At 37.8% G+C, this 15,662-nt stretch overlaps 1 protein-coding gene across 2 annotated transcripts in view; it reads right to left on the reverse strand.

Moving 5' to 3' along the window:
* fam184a (family with sequence similarity 184 member A) overlaps nt 1-15,662 on the reverse strand; it is a 129,090-nt gene that overhangs the window by 28,810 nt on the left and 84,618 nt on the right. For both annotated transcript variants that reach the window (XM_014473626.2, XM_005811844.3), the window contains exons 11-15: nt 15,409-15,570; nt 15,164-15,285; nt 11,397-11,547; nt 7,624-7,836; nt 762-915 (exon numbers count right to left, since the gene is read on the reverse strand). In XM_014473626.2, the coding sequence (XP_014329112.1) occupies nt 762-915; nt 7,624-7,836; nt 11,397-11,547; nt 15,164-15,285; nt 15,409-15,570 (802 nt within the window). The remainder of the gene's footprint in view (nt 1-761; nt 916-7,623; nt 7,837-11,396; nt 11,548-15,163; nt 15,286-15,408; nt 15,571-15,662) is intronic.

Consider the following 15,662-nt stretch of genomic DNA (forward strand, 5'->3'; position numbering starts at 1 on the left):
TTGCAAAATTATTAAAACTTTTTTAACATGACTTATTTAATGATTTCAAGACATTTTAAGGCCTTAATTAAGACTTTTTAAGGATGCATGGACACCGTGGTTAATATGTGTTGCTAAGACTGTCACAATACATTTTTCTGAACTATAAATTGTCCCATAAGTTATTGCTGTAAACGATAATATTGTTGTCTTGAGACCATTTTCAATAATGGTAATGGCATAATAAATCAAGAAAACCTTCTCAAAGATCAACAAATGTTAAATCTTGTAACTGGAAAACATTCTAAATATCCAAAATAAGCAAACAAAACTACAGAAACAACAAAATTATTCTAAAAAAAAGAAGCTAGTTGAGACCAAAGTACCAAACTGCAGATCTTTATCATCCACGTTTTGGTAGAAAAAAGAGAAAAATGATAAATTATGCAAATGGAAATTATTGAACTTGTTTTAATTTTTCATTCGATGAACTGATTTATTGCAACAGGCCTACATTTACTGCAAACTGAGATGACTGACAGCTGCCTCATATGGGTAAGACACTGACTGCTTCTTACTACTCCACACAATCCCATTTAAGTTCATCTTCAATGTGAAACTTTCCAAACGATGTCTGCCTGTATTTGAATAATCCGGGTGTAATATCTGTCCAATTTGAAAAGTAAAGTAAAACTTCTACCGGTTTTATTAGCTTCCATGCTAAAAGCTGATGATGAGAGGAAATATGAATCTGACACAGTTCAGATGCAGGGAACCCTCACCCAGCATGGCTTTGCCCTCGTCCTCCAGCTCGAAGCGGAGAGTCTGCAGCTCCTGTTCTGACTGCTGTTTGAGCGTCTCGATGCTCTGCCGGTGGACCTCCCTGAGCGACTGCAGCTCTGCGTGGTGATGATGGCGCAGACGCTCCTCTAGGTCCTGATGGAGGCACAGAGGAAGAAAAATGTGAATAAAACGAGAAAAGACGATGCACTAAAAGGCCAAACTGTTTGCTAAAGAAAGAGAACGACAACAACAACATATGTCCCGAAAAGGTCAATAAACGATGGATGATTAGAAAATACAAAACCAACACTGGCTACAGCAAACTGAAACTTTTAAATTCAAGCAGGTTAATGTTGCTGTATGACAAATGAATGTACGACGGCGTATTAGGGTGACTGTAAATATATATATAAAAATGAACTGACTGGTAAAAAAAAAAAATCTGAAGTTAATCTCAGAAATCTTCTAGAAAAAAAAAAGGACATTTCTGAGTTTCAAAAGTCAAACATTTTCAACTTTTGGAAATTTTCTTAGATTCAGAAATACAAATATGAGCAAATGGCCCCCGGCCTCCCTTTGGACACCCTGCTTCAGCCTTTTAAAGCGGTAGCGTCGCGTTTTTCAGGTTCCTGCTAATCCCCATTGTCCTGAAGCAACCAGCGGTGGAGGAATGAGAAAGTGAGTTTTAAAACCCACTAATCTGCCTCGGTCTTCGCCACAGATCAGTGGTGCTTTTGTAAAAATGGCGGCTCCATCCCTTTAATTAAAGGCAGCGCATTAATCTTTACTAAACGCAGCGAATCCCATAATTACCATCTGACTGAAATGCTGCTGCTGTGTTCATTTCCTCCGACTCGCTTCTTTTAATGGACCGTCGATATTTTTCGTCAACATCATGGAGGAACATGAGCTGACCTTAATCCTGACCCCTGGAGCTGCAGGAAGTGAGGCGTGAGAGCGGCGTAGCTGAATTTTAATGTCCGAGCTTCCCTGAAGGCAACACAGGAACTCGGAAGTTAAATGATTTCTGATCCAGGATCAGAGAAACGGATCCAGATGAAGGATCGGACACAATTTTCCAAAAACATGGAGAAATTTTACAAATAATAAAAAAATAAATAAGAAAAAATGATACAGAAGGCGATGCAAATATGTTTTCATGTTGATTAAATTAAGATTTTATCAGTTATTAATTATTAAGTAACATTTCTGCAGCGTATATGTAAATTGTGTTATAGCGTCAGACACAACTTTAACGAAGGAAGGAAGGAGGGAAGGGAATAAGGATGGAAAATCTGAAAGAAGGAAGCAAGAAAGGGATGAGGGAAGGAAAAAAAGAAAAAAAGGAAGGCTTGACAAACTAAAGGAAGAAAGGATGAGAAGAGGAAAGAAAGAAGGAAAAGAGGGATGAAAAACTGACAGAAAAAAGTAAAAAGGGAAATAAAGAAGAACAAAAGAAGGATACAAAAATAACAAAAAGAAAGGAATGACATAAGGAAAGAAGGATGGAAGGACAGATGGAAAAAGGAAATACAGTAAAGGATGAACAAACTAAAGGAAAGAAAAAATGAGCAAAGGAAGGAAGGAAGGAAATAATGAAAGAAGGATGGACAAACTGAAAGAAGAAATTAGGGAGGGAAAGAGAGAAGGAAGGAACAAGGAAAGAAAGGAAAAAAGAGCAAACAAGAGGAAGGAGAGACGGAAGGATATCCAGAAAGAGACTCGGTCGCTGCTTGTCGTTTTGTTGATGGAGAGAATCAGAGAGGAAGAACTCAGAGTTTAGCATCATCATCGTGAAGAATCGTTTTATAAGATGAAGAATCATTTTGGTCAAAACTGAAGTTTGCTCTGATTTCACTTCAGACAGACAGAAAAGATTCAGACAGACAGAAAAGATTCAGACAGACAGAAAATAACGACCATGTCACTTTTCACCCGCCGAATGTAAACTTCTGGCTTGCACTGCGAGTCACCCTCAAACTTCCCGAACTTGCAGCCATTTTTATTTGGAAACTTTCTGTTTTGTGCCGTAATAAAATCAACCTGCGCTGCGAAAAGAACACTTATCACCATAAACGCAACACGGAGGCAAAACGAAGTGAAACAAAAGAAGATAAACTGCCAGCCGCTCCTCGCCGCTTCTATTTGTAGCTTTTTGTATCGGCGGGAATTAAATCTGGTTATGTGACCGTGCGCGCGCTCATGTTGCAGGGATTTGGAGCTACTTTATTACTCCCTGGATATGACTTCCTGTGAACTGTGAAGAGATAACACCAGGCGCCGCCATCCAGCCTAACACGCATAAAACACACATTCACAAATCATCCTTCAAATGGCTCCACTCAGGATAATTGAGTTTGCTTTCCCCGGCGCTGCAGACAGAAATATAAACAGCACCTCGATATAAAGGCCCTCCGTAAAGCTTTTAACTCCCAGTTTCTCTGCTTATTAACTAAGACTGCAGCGGGAGGAAAGATGCTTCCGATGATTTCGTCGTTACACAGAAAGTTTCCTCTTAATGCCATCAGAGAGGAGAATATTTCTGATAAAACTATTTATTTACGTCATTCAAGGATCTTCAAAGAGCCGTGTTTCCATTGATTATATAAGTGCTCAATTTGATGTTTAGAAAATAAATTTGCTTAGTGGAAACATAGGAATTTTTGGCCATATTGAAATTGGTTTATTGGGTAAAACTGCAATGGAAGCACTTTTTTTTGCATCACACAAGTCACATGATCAACAACCAGATGTTACTACTGGCAGAAACCGCAAAGAAGAAAACAGGAAGTAGTGACGTTGTTTTGTTTTTACATATTTATTAAAATAATCAAAGCCTTCTTTTCAACTCCTCTGGGATTTGGGGTCAGAGTTCAGGTAGTGTTTCAGCTATGAGATGTTCATCTGTTCCCAATTGCAAACAAAAAATTAATATTAGGATTCTTCACAAAAAATCGATTAATCCTTAACGGGACTATACAGATTTTAAAGAAGGCCAATTGATAAAAACAATACATTATTTTTTTTAGCAATATAAAAACAATATATAAGTACTTAAACCAAATTTTCTTTACAAAAATATAAACATTTTGCAGTTGAGATAAAAACATTTTTGTCTGTAAATGTGTTTTAGCCAAAACCCGACGGTCAGTTTTAGCTTCGCCTGATTCAGATGAACCAAAGTTATGCTACGTTGCTGCATTTCAGCCAATAAAATGTTTGTTTTCTTAAAATATTTGTTCATTTGCCTTTTTAATGTATTACTTATATTGTAAGTTAAATGGAAAATATGCAGAATTTGCTCATTGTTTATCTGATTAATTGATTAATCGTCAAAAATAAAATAATCTTCAGTTCTACAATAAGTACTTTTTTACCACAGTTAAGAATCATAACATCTGTTCAAAAGTAAAAAAGTAAAAGGGAAAATCCTTTTAGCTGCATACCATCCAGAAAAATAAAACAAAATACAAAAAGAACAAATCAGAAGTAACGAAACGGAGCGACTCCAACATGCTGACACAGTGAGCGCCGCAAATCAGAGTTAACAGTGAGTTTACAGAAGAATATTAAAAACTGAGCTGCATGACTCAATCGCTCTTCCGTGTTCAAATTTATAGTCAAATAGTTGGCAGCAACACATGCGAGGACGCTGTTCTCTGACCGGCAGCTTTCTGACAATTACAGCATCCGAGAGGAGAAGGGGGATTTAAAGCCGAGATGTATGGCTGATCCACATCGACCTTGGCTGAAACGGAGGGATTAGCGCCGAGCGACGACTCATTGGCACGTTGAGGAGCGCGGGCTTTGTTTTGGAGCGTGCATATTTCCACATTAAGCAGAGAAGAGACGCCGCTGTCAGAGAGAGTGAGGCGCGGCGGCGATGAGTCACTGCAGCTCTAACCTTGACTCTGACAAGACGGAGCTGAATTAAAATGTCAAGCAGCTGGGCTTGTTCTGAAGAGCTGCTTCCACCGCCACACAAAACGGTCAAACTCATCGATTTTTAAAAGAAACAAAAGATTTGCACATGAGTGGGTTGGCAATTCTGTCTCGCAAAGTATTTGGACCCTTTGAAATAGCAAAGCAGTGCCAAAAACAACATTTTGGTGCAAATACACTTAAAATAAGACAAAACTAGAAATAACGTTTCAGCTAAATATAGGAGCTTATAAGTCAATAAAAAGGTATTTCTTTCGCTTTCAGACTATTTAACAGTCTTGTTATATGTGAAGAAACCTTGTACTTTTCATCAATATTAAGGAATTATTGATTTAAAGGGGCAGTATTATGTAAAATTACCTTTTTTAAAAAGCTTTACATCATGTTTTTATGTTACTCCCTCATTAAAAACATACCTGGAGTGACCTTTAATCTCCATTTCAACATTCATCTCTGCAAAACACCTGGGCGGACCTAGCTCCGCCTTCAGGGCACAGCTCCTCCCCCACTCAGCTCCTTCAGACTAGCCAGCAGCAATTAGCAAACACCTGGTGAGCTCATCATAGGAGCTGCGTCTCAGTGAAAATATTGTTAAACAGAGGAGCCATGTTGTGAGAACTTTTAAAGAGACAGGTCCAATATCTAGGCTTTAAATCAGGAAGTGAAATTTCTTTTAAATCATATTTGACGTTTTTATAATAATTGAAGGTAGTAACATGGTTGTACTATGAAATGACACTGTGTGTCTGGAAAACATAGAATACTTACTCTTTAAAACAAGCTCCTAATTGTTACATTAAGTTAATTTTGTATTATTTGAAGTGTAAGATATTTGCTCCAGAAATAAAACAAAAGTACTTCAGATTTTGTACTATTTCAGTGCAGATTTACGCAGAAGGACTGTGACTTTTGAAGGAAACTGACTTCACTGGATTTTTAAAGAATTTTTTTATTTATACAAAAATAAAACAAAATCCTCCTCCATTAATTAGGAAACTAAATACTTTTTCCCCCAGCATGGCTCTGTTATTATGAAATCCACTTTGCTGTCTCAGACATTAACTCCACCGACCTGAAATAACACAGCTGAGCCTGCAGGCAGCAAACAAGATGATTTTATGAAAACTTACTGCTGTAGCATTGTTTGTGTTCCCCTGACCCTGTTTCCAGCTCATCTGAGTCATGAACCAAAGCTGAGAGGCAACCCAACCTACAGCCTGCAGGAAAAGATTCTATTGTGGGCTAAGAAAACAGAAAAAGCTCCCAAATGTATTAATAGTAACATCATGGAGGATTCCATTTGGCTTTTCTCTCAACAAAACTCAACAAAAAATTATTAGAATGAAGAAAAACATACATGTTTTACTGTAATCCCTGCAGTTGAATCACATTTGATATATAAAAAAAGCAACAGAAATGCATTGTGATTTATATCTAAACTACTAAACTGCACGCAGTATTTCCAAATTTATTGCTATTTACTGAACAAAGAGTGGAGAAAACAGCAATACAGTTAATCTGGAGGGATTAAAACATTAACTGGAATTTATTGTGACAACGATAAATTAAAATTCTTATTGTGAAAACAAACTTACCACAAAAAAATGATACATTCTTTTGTGCAAAAACTCAAAATCTCACCAAGTATTTTTGTGTACTTTCTAGCGCAAATATCTCAGTTCATCTGAAATAAGACAAAACTAACTTACCGGTAAGAAATAATAGATTGTGTAAGTAAAAAATTATTTGGATGAAAAAGTTCTAGTTCCATTGCAGAGTTGGGCAGTAACTAGTTACATCTACTCAGTTACATTTACTTAAGTAACTTTTTTGAAGAAACTAGTTTTAGGAGTATTTTTACTTCGATGTACTTTTTACTTGAGTGATTTTATTATGACCAAAAATTCACCAAAGAGACGCACACAGTTTTATACGTTTTAAACTGGAATAATTTTATTTTTCCTGATTTTGTTATTTTTTTGCTACTTATATGAATTATTGTCATTTTCGTCTTTAGAAAAAAAAAACCTAAATTTCCACTTGACTTTATATTTTGCTCAGTCAGATTATATAATTTTTAAGTATTAAGTGATAATTTGACCAGTTACTCAGTAGTTTAGTAGACTTTTTAACAAAGTTTTTTACTCTTGAGTAATTTCTTGAACGTCTACTTTTTACTCTTACTGGAGTAAAAGTAAACCGAAGAGATGCTACTCTTACTGGAGTCTAATGTTTGGGGTTTTTGCTAACGGCTCTACCCACCTCTGTTCCACTGGCAGATTATTTCTCATGGGAAAATGTTTTGCTAGAAGTGAAATAATCTGCCAATTTCAGCAACAATAAAGAATTATTGAATTACAACAAACTGCTACATCCAACAGCTCTGGAAAAAATTAAGAGACCACTTAATCAGTTTCTCTGATTTTTTACTCTTTATAGGTTTATGTTTGAGTAAAATGAAAATTGTTCTTTTATTCTATGAACTACTGACAATATGTCTGTGAAATTACAAGCAAAACTTTTGTATTTATTTGCAGAAAATACGAAATGGTCAAAATAATGAAAAAATGCAGTGCTTCCAGAGCTCACACTCAAATTCATATTCATTCAGAAACAACAATATTTGGTGGAATAGCCAGGAGGTTTTCAACGGAGTTCAGTGAAGTGGGGCTCTTAGTTTTTTCCAGAGCTGGATATGCAAGTTAGTTTTATCTAATTTCAAGTACACAAAGCACAAGATTTTGTGTTTTTCTAGAGATAAATGGTGCATTCTGGTTCTGGTAGTTGTACAAGTGTGGATAATAAAACATCTGGAAGAACTTTAATAATACATAAAGCATCGATTTCTTTTGAAATCCCACACAGAGGTAGGATTATTCTGAGATTGTATTGTTTGTGCGTGTTTCGCCCTTCACCAACCTTCAGGTCGCGCTGCCTGGCGTGCTCCATGTCCTGCATGGCGCAGCGGTGGGCTTCCTGCAGACGCTGCTGCCGCCTCTGATGTTCTGTCTGCAGCTCGTCCAGCTGCATGCGCAGGTGCTCCCTCTCCTGGCTGAACTGGTGCTGCAGCTGCTGCAGCGAGGACTGCGACTGCGACAGCTGCATCTCCAGACTCTGCTTCAGCAGAGATATCTGCACAGAAACCAGACAACATTAAACAACAAAGGGTTTTTAAATCAAACGCGTTTAGTTCATCGGTGTACGTTCGGTTCATCCTGCAGGATAATAGAAGCAGAAAAAGAGGCAATCAGTTTGTTTAGAACTAATTTTTTAATCCCAAAGCTTGAAGCAGAAAAGCTTTTAGCTTTATGCTAATAACTTTGAGTTCATGGCAGAACATAATAAACTAAAGCTGCAATGCAATGAAAGGCTCGCTGAAACCCATTATTGGTAGGAAGGAAGGAGTGTGACTCAGTAGATTAGTCTGTCTAGACAGATTGCAGAAGCCTGGTGAATACATCTTTGTCTAATGATAAACTTCTCCTTGTAGAAGCTGCTAACATAAACAGCTGTGAAGGCAGAAAAGCTCATTCAAAAAGATAAAAGTAGCATATTTTTTTAGCAAAATATGCTCTGCATAACAGAAGTTATTGCGATAAACAATAATATTTTAGCTTTAAGACAATTTTCAGGTAAAAAAAAATCTCAATTATTAAACTTTAATCCTGGTGAACATTTAACGCTGGAACTGGAAGACATTTTAAATATCCAAAACAAACAAACAAAACAACAAATAAAATGAATTATGAAGTCTCTGTAAACAAAACTTTCCTTCAAAAACAGAGCTTGTCGAGACTTTTACCATCCAGAAAAAGAGAAGAAAGAAAATGAGAGAAAATGTATTTATTGCTTATTGTGACAGTTTTAAATTGACAGTTTGTGTGAAACTCCCAGATGCAACGTTAAGTTAGTAACGTTTATTAAAAGCATAAAAGGTCTCATGTTAACCATGCAAGACGCTAATCTGTAGGTTTGTATTTAGGTTGAGTTACTAAGTTTAGTTTAATGACTGTGTTGAAATTAAACTCAACAAAAACAGCAGATCACAGGGGATGCTTAAATTTTATTAACCCGTGTAATTAATTCATTTTTAATTTGCTGCTGTGCATACGGTAAGCTTTCCTTTCAAGTCTCCTTCTAAAAATGTTGCACGCTTTTACCCACAGCAAAACTAGATTTCATGAGGTGAAACCTGCGATTTTTGCTTTCAGTCACAGGATAAAAGTAAGTACACCCCTCTTCAATCCTAGAGTTGTATCAATGAGGATGATAAAAAGAAGGTTCTAAAATAATTTAAGCCATCAGTTTCCTCAGATTGGCTACAGGAAACATCTGAGCTGACCAGCATCATCATTCTCAACATGCTAGCTAACACGAGCTTCTCCAGGTCATTTACTGTTTTCTATCATGTGCTAGAAAACAGCTCAATATGTTTTACAGCGTGTAACTTTTATAAAAAATGTTTTGTTTTTTTTACATATTTGTTGAAACGGTCTATGTTTTAACAGTTCAGTATGAGACGGATGATCTATGAAAAGAAATTGATCTCATCTGCCTTCTCCCAGTGCTAACTAGAAACAACCAATCAGAGACAGGAGGCGGGTCTTAGTGCCGTCAATCACTCCCCCTTTGCTACGCTGAAGCTAGCATAGCATGCTGTGAATGATAATGCTAGTTAGCATGGCCACCAATGACAGTTTTCCAGTAACGGTTGTTTCTCAACATTAGAACATTTAGCAGCGAGTACATACGGTTGATTAACAGCGCTAAGCCCCTCCTCCTTGCTCTGATTGGTTGTTTTTGGTTGGGAACCGTAGATTTCTTTAGACAGAGACAGCAGCTCAGGTAGGAGGAGGAGGAGATTGATTTTTTTCACAGATTATCTGTCTCAAACTGTAACAACATGGTGACAGTTTTAATAAATATGTAAAACACATCTTAATTATAAAAGTTATATACTCAAGCTTTATTAAATAGCTGTTCTGATTAGATAAGAATCTTCTGGTTCTGTGAAATAATTATCTTGAAAGGAAAATGGGCCAACGTGGGTCATCTTTCTCCATGGAGTCATCCGTTCACCTGAATTATTGTGGTCCAGCTTTATAAACAATACTTGATACACAAAACAGAGGAAAATGTAGCTCAGATTCTCTTCCACCAACTTTTCAGAAAGTTTAAAAATAACCTCCAGCTCTCCATGTTTGCACTTTTTTCTGCCTCTGGTAAGGCACAGACCCACCAGTGGTTCGATACGTCAGAATTTATTTTGCTAATGTGTTTGCGTATCAACTCTTTTTCAGAAAAGCCAAAAACGACCAGAAGAGAGTGTAAAAACATTTTAGCAAAATTGAAGAAGTTCTAAGAATGTTGTTGCTGCTCCAATACAGCAAAGTTACATCCTGCAGCTTTAATGATAAATAATAACAAAAAGGACTGAATGTTTACTGGGGTGTACTAACTTTTATTTTTATAACACTTTGCTGTATTATAGTTCAGCTCTCTGAGGAGTTAGCTGAGCTTTCAAGGCAAACTTGCTCATTTTGCTAACAGAAGGTCTTCTAAACGTCACATCAGCTCCTGCATCAAGGCGCCGCTGACATCACTTCCATCTGTTAAAATACAGGTCATTAGATGTTGTAAACGCCATCCCGCCTGTCAGAGTGCATCCATCCCAAAGATGAAAGCTGCTCCTGTTTGGCATCAGATTGGATAAATATAGTTTAGCTGCCTGTGTGGCAGCAGGACGACGCGCCGCTGTCGCCTGACGCAGGAACGAACTTCCAGTGTGACGGCGACAACAGAGCAGCTTCGCCGCGCCGCGTTAATATTACGGAGCAATGATTAGGAGTCTGCTGCCGTCTGTGTTACACAGAGCTGAGACAGTCAGTCGCTGCTCTTTTTGTTGTTCTTTTCTTTTCTTCCAGCATATCGATTTTCTCACAGCTGCTTTCATTACATTCATTCAGCTAAAAAAAAAATCAAGTATTTCATGTAAAAAAACAAAACCAGAGGTTATAGGATGAGGATCATCTGTTCTTCAGATCAAACCTGTCGCAATAAGCAACATATAAATGTAATTAAAATGAGCTCAATAATTTCTATTTGCATGATTTATCGTTTTTCTCTTTCTACCAAAAGCTGGATGAGGAAAGTGTTGAATCTGTTGCTTTCGTTCACATTTCTACATACCAACAATTTTCTTTAATTTACCACTATCACACAAATATTATTTAATTTTCTTCATCTGTGAGTTTTGCATCTTTAACAAATGAATAAAATGAAAACCAAACCTCCTCACATGACTTTGCTTCTGATTGTGTATGCATGTTATTCTTTCTGGGGGAAAAGTTGCTCAATTTTGTCTAATCCAAAAGAACTATTAGTTCTTTTTTAAATGTTCAGTTGAGTTCACAGTTTATTGATCTTTGAGAACATGTTCTTCCATTATTATTATGGCATTACTATTATATTAGTAGAAAATGGTCTCAAAATAATATTATCATTTATCACAATAATTTCTGGGACAATTTACTGTGACAGATCTAGTCGAATCACGTCTTTCTATCTTCAAAAATGTATTTGTTGTAGTTTTTAAAGTCCTGACATTCAGCCACTATTTCTCCTGCTTTCTGAGAATGTAAATAAGATGAGGAAGACTTGGAAGAAGGTCAGTCACGATGTGCAAGTCACACCTGTTCCAGCAGGTCGTCCACTTTCCTCTGCCAGCTCTCCCTGGCGCTGTTCTGCTCCTGCTCCTTGCTCTGCGCCAGCTGAGCCAGAGCCGCAGTCTTCTCCTCCTCATGCTCCTCTCTCAGCTCCTCACGAAGCTTCTTGCATTCCTGCCTGTAAAAAAAAAAAAAAAAAAAAAGTACTTCAGAAACAGGTGAACAGTTTGTTTAAAAAAGGAGGAAAATAAAAACTTTAAAAACTGAGGACCAAATGATCTCCAAATGTAGATCTGTAAAATGAACATTTTCCCATTTTGTGAAGAAGTTGCGCTCAGTTTTCATGTTGTTCTCTTCTGTGGTTCTTGGTGCAGCGCCCCCAGAGGCGAGGAGGGGAACAATTTTTTCCATTAGCTTGGATTGTTTGACACAGTGTGAAAGCAAACCGCTCCAGTATTGTAGAAAATGTTGCAATTTTGGTCCCGAATCAAACAGAATCTACCAGACTATCAGGTCTGAAAACACCCCAACACACCCTTGACTGGGTTTATATGTGGATATTTCCCACTGCTAGGTGATGTAGAGGATCTCTTTTGATGGGACTTTGAAATACCATGACAGTATAAATTAACATATGGTGGCCTCTGCCAGAAAACAGAGCATGACTCAACAGCATTATGATCCAAAACATCAACAGAGAAACTAAACTCAGTCTGTCTGTTAAACGGACAGAGGTTCTGGTAAACTTGGTTCTATTGCAATATTTGTTATATTTTCAGCCTCTGCGGTTTTTTTTCACGAAAACAGAAATGGAGAAGCAACAGATATTAACGGCCGTAGCATTTCACTTTTGTCTTTGGTAAACAAACACAACCCATTTCTCTGGGTGTATTTACCCAGAATGCCCTGTGCTGTAGTCCACTTCCTGCTTTTGGAGGCACTCAAATATGAATTCGAACCGCAAACAGAGTTCACTTCACCCAAACCGAGACTGATATTTGCTGGTGGACCAGAGTTCACTGTTTTTGGTCCGCATCACGAGTTTGATTGGCATCCACACCCTCCCAATTGAACCAGACTTTCTAGACAAACTTGAGTTTGATTAAAGCGAACGCACCCTGAAAGTCGCAGGATAGCAGATCTCAAAGACTGGACTTGGGCATCCCTGATCTAGAACGACTGCAGAAAGAGGAATGATCAAACATCCTTCTTTATCTTTAGTCTCCTTTTGGTTAGACAGAGCTGAGCAAAGGTATCCTTGGTTTCCTTGAATCAGTTTTTGTCTCCTGTCTGCATAGAAGGGTATATAATGGTCACAATCACGTTAACACTCACCCAGAAGTTTGCCACTAAGGTAAAAGTGCTCCAGAGAGCTGAATGTCCCCCTAATGGCAGCAATAAATTGTCTTGTGCCGCTAGACCCCAACACAGCTTTTAGTGGGTGACCATCTCTCCTTAACGCCGCTGCTCCCACCTCCGCGCCTCGCCTCCTAGATGAATGTGTGTGTCTGCACGCTGTCAATGTAATAGCTGAGTGGGAGTTGAAATGGCAGCTGTTGAATGGAGTATCCAGCAGGCGAGCATGTTTTTTTTGTTGTTGTTGTTTTTATTGTCACTCAGAGCTAGAAAGTGTCAGCCTGAAAGCAGGATCTCACAAAAATGAACCCATCTCCTGAAAAACGTGCAGGTGTGAGGATCCAGGCGTCCTGGAGCTGCAGATCAGACGGCCATGATGTTTTTTATTTGGACCAAAGCACAGAGTAAGAGAAAGATCGATTTTTTCACCACACGCAGGGAATTAAAGCTTAGACCATCAGAACCGGCGTCCCTCAGGGCTGACTTCTCACCCCACTCTTCTTCTCTCTGTACTAATGACTGACCAATCAGTGAATTTGTAGATGGCACCACTGTTATGGCTTGGCGCTAGAGAGACAGTTTCATCCCCCATGACCAGTCAAAGCACCCGGACCAATAACATAAATAAGTGAAATTCAATTAAAATGTGACCAAAGTACAAAGAAAACCTATAGAAACTGTGGAGAATTGATGACCAAAGAATACTTTTTCAAATATTCCATGGAGACTCTTCATTTTTAAAGAAGTGAACGTTTTTAGTGCCAATTAAAAGTGATGTTCTTCGAAACACATCTCTGTCTATTCTCTCAACAAAATGTTAACTATTTAGTATCTATTTTTATACATCTAAAACATATTTACACTCCACTCGCAGCACTTTTAAACTTTCAAAGAGGAGAAACACATCGCCACAAAGATTTTCAAATGTCCAGTCAGGGATTATTGAGCTGCAGATGATAAAGAAGGTGATTAAATATTAGCTGACATTTAGCTTCACAGTCTCAATGTTTAGCTGCAAACAACTGTACACAAAACCTCGACCCCGAAATTCAAACCCAAGAAAATATCAGATATTCCTGAAGGAGAAATCCCTTCAAATTGTTTGAAGTAACTTTCTGAGACATGAAGGGTCAAAGAAAAGACCATTTGAGTCTAATTCTCATATTTGACAGAGAAAAAAACCTTTAAAGTTACCACATAAATTTGATAATTTCACAAAAGGCATATTAAAAAAGCTGACTTTTTATTTATTAGTATTATTTTCATGCGTATAAATGGTCAATGTTATTAGCAGTTATTATAAGACGAGAAATGCATAAAGTGAGTGCTTGGTAATCTGTGAATCATTCGTCTTTCCATTTTCAATTGACGACCAAAAAACAAAAAATGAAAAAGCGAAAGTAGTTTTCTTTTATTTTTTTTTAATTGGATACAAAAACCCTAAAAAGATCATGTTTTCCATATTTCTTATTTGTTTTAGACTAAAAATGCTCAGATTCTTTTCTCTACAGAATCTGAAGAGAGAAAGACGTTCGTCACCAGAGTGTTTAGGTTGGATCAATATCTGAATTAAATTTAGACGCAGATTTCCACTGTTTATTTTGTAAACTTTGCCTTTAAACATGCAAGTTTATGACTGCTTCTTCTGCATGAATGCAGTTTCAAATTATTCCCTTTTGTCACCTTTCAGCTGTGTTGCTCCCTCAGCAGCGGAGCTTCAAGCAGAAAACATTTGAATTAGACCCTAAATTGGCTCTTTGGTTAACATTTAGTGAGATAAATCTCTCCAACAGCAAACGTTTGTGGAAACTTTAAAGTCTGTCATGACATTTTAAATGAAAAATACTGACACCTGTGGGGCAGAGCATTTATTCTCATCCATTTATTCATTATCATCTGAAGTGACTTCAGCATCAAAAGTACAAACTGGTTTTCAAGCATAGAAACTTTAAAGTGTTGAAAACGCTGAGTCATCGCACAGTTTCTGCTTTTACCATATAAAAAAACACAAGTTCCCATAATTCCATGGGACTTTCTTCATGGACTACTCTAGAGCTGCAACTAACGATTAGTTGTCAGTTTCTGCAGATTTTTCACTTATGCCTTTTTATGAAATATTAGAAATCCATTGAAATATGCAGGTAAAAAATAATAACATTTTTTAAATTGGAAAATAATTATTTCAGAAAATGCAGTAAAAGCCTTCCGTTAGTGAGCGGTTTAAAGAAAATACTTCCAACATCAACATGTGGAAAGCTCAGTCTTTTCTGCTTCACTTATCAATACATTTAAAAACTGATCTGTTGATTTTTTTTGGGGATTAACAGATTAATAATTGGCTAATAAAAGATGCTTTACAGCAGATTTGTTTTTTTTTTTTTTTTTACAGAATTTAAACTGGGTGAAGCTCTGGTAGAGACCCGAACGCTCAGACTTACCGGAGCGTCTCGGTCCATTTCAGCTCCAGCTCCAGCGCCATCTTGTCCATCTTATGCTTTTCTTCTTCTTTGGTGGTTATGAGTTTGGCTTCATGTTGGCGTTTTTGGGTTTCCAGCTCTCCCTGAGGAACAGACAGACGGACTTCTTAGTGATCCTTCCAGTTGTGAATTTATCAATAATATTGATCTTTTGTCATACAGAAGGTCCAGATTATATTTCCCATAAGATGTGCGGTAGAAGTTACCTGCAGCGCAGTCAGCAGGTTGCTGGTCTCTCTGAGTCGGGCCCGCGTGGCGTCCAGCTCCTCCAGCAGTTTGTCCTGCGCCTCCTTCAGGGTGGAGATCTGGCCCTCCGCTGTCCCGAAGTCCTCCTCCCCTTTCCGCACCTCCTGCTGCAGCCGGTACACCTGCAGGAGGGTTGAACAGAACGGACCTAAACTCAGCTGCACCCTGTGCTTCTCAGTGCAGAAACAACCTTGAATTAGCCTCTGCAGCTCTT

Source organism: Xiphophorus maculatus, chromosome 15 (genome assembly GCF_002775205.1).
Source record: "Xiphophorus maculatus strain JP 163 A chromosome 15, X_maculatus-5.0-male, whole genome shotgun sequence".
NCBI classification, from domain to species: Eukaryota; Metazoa; Chordata; class Actinopteri; order Cyprinodontiformes; family Poeciliidae; genus Xiphophorus; species Xiphophorus maculatus.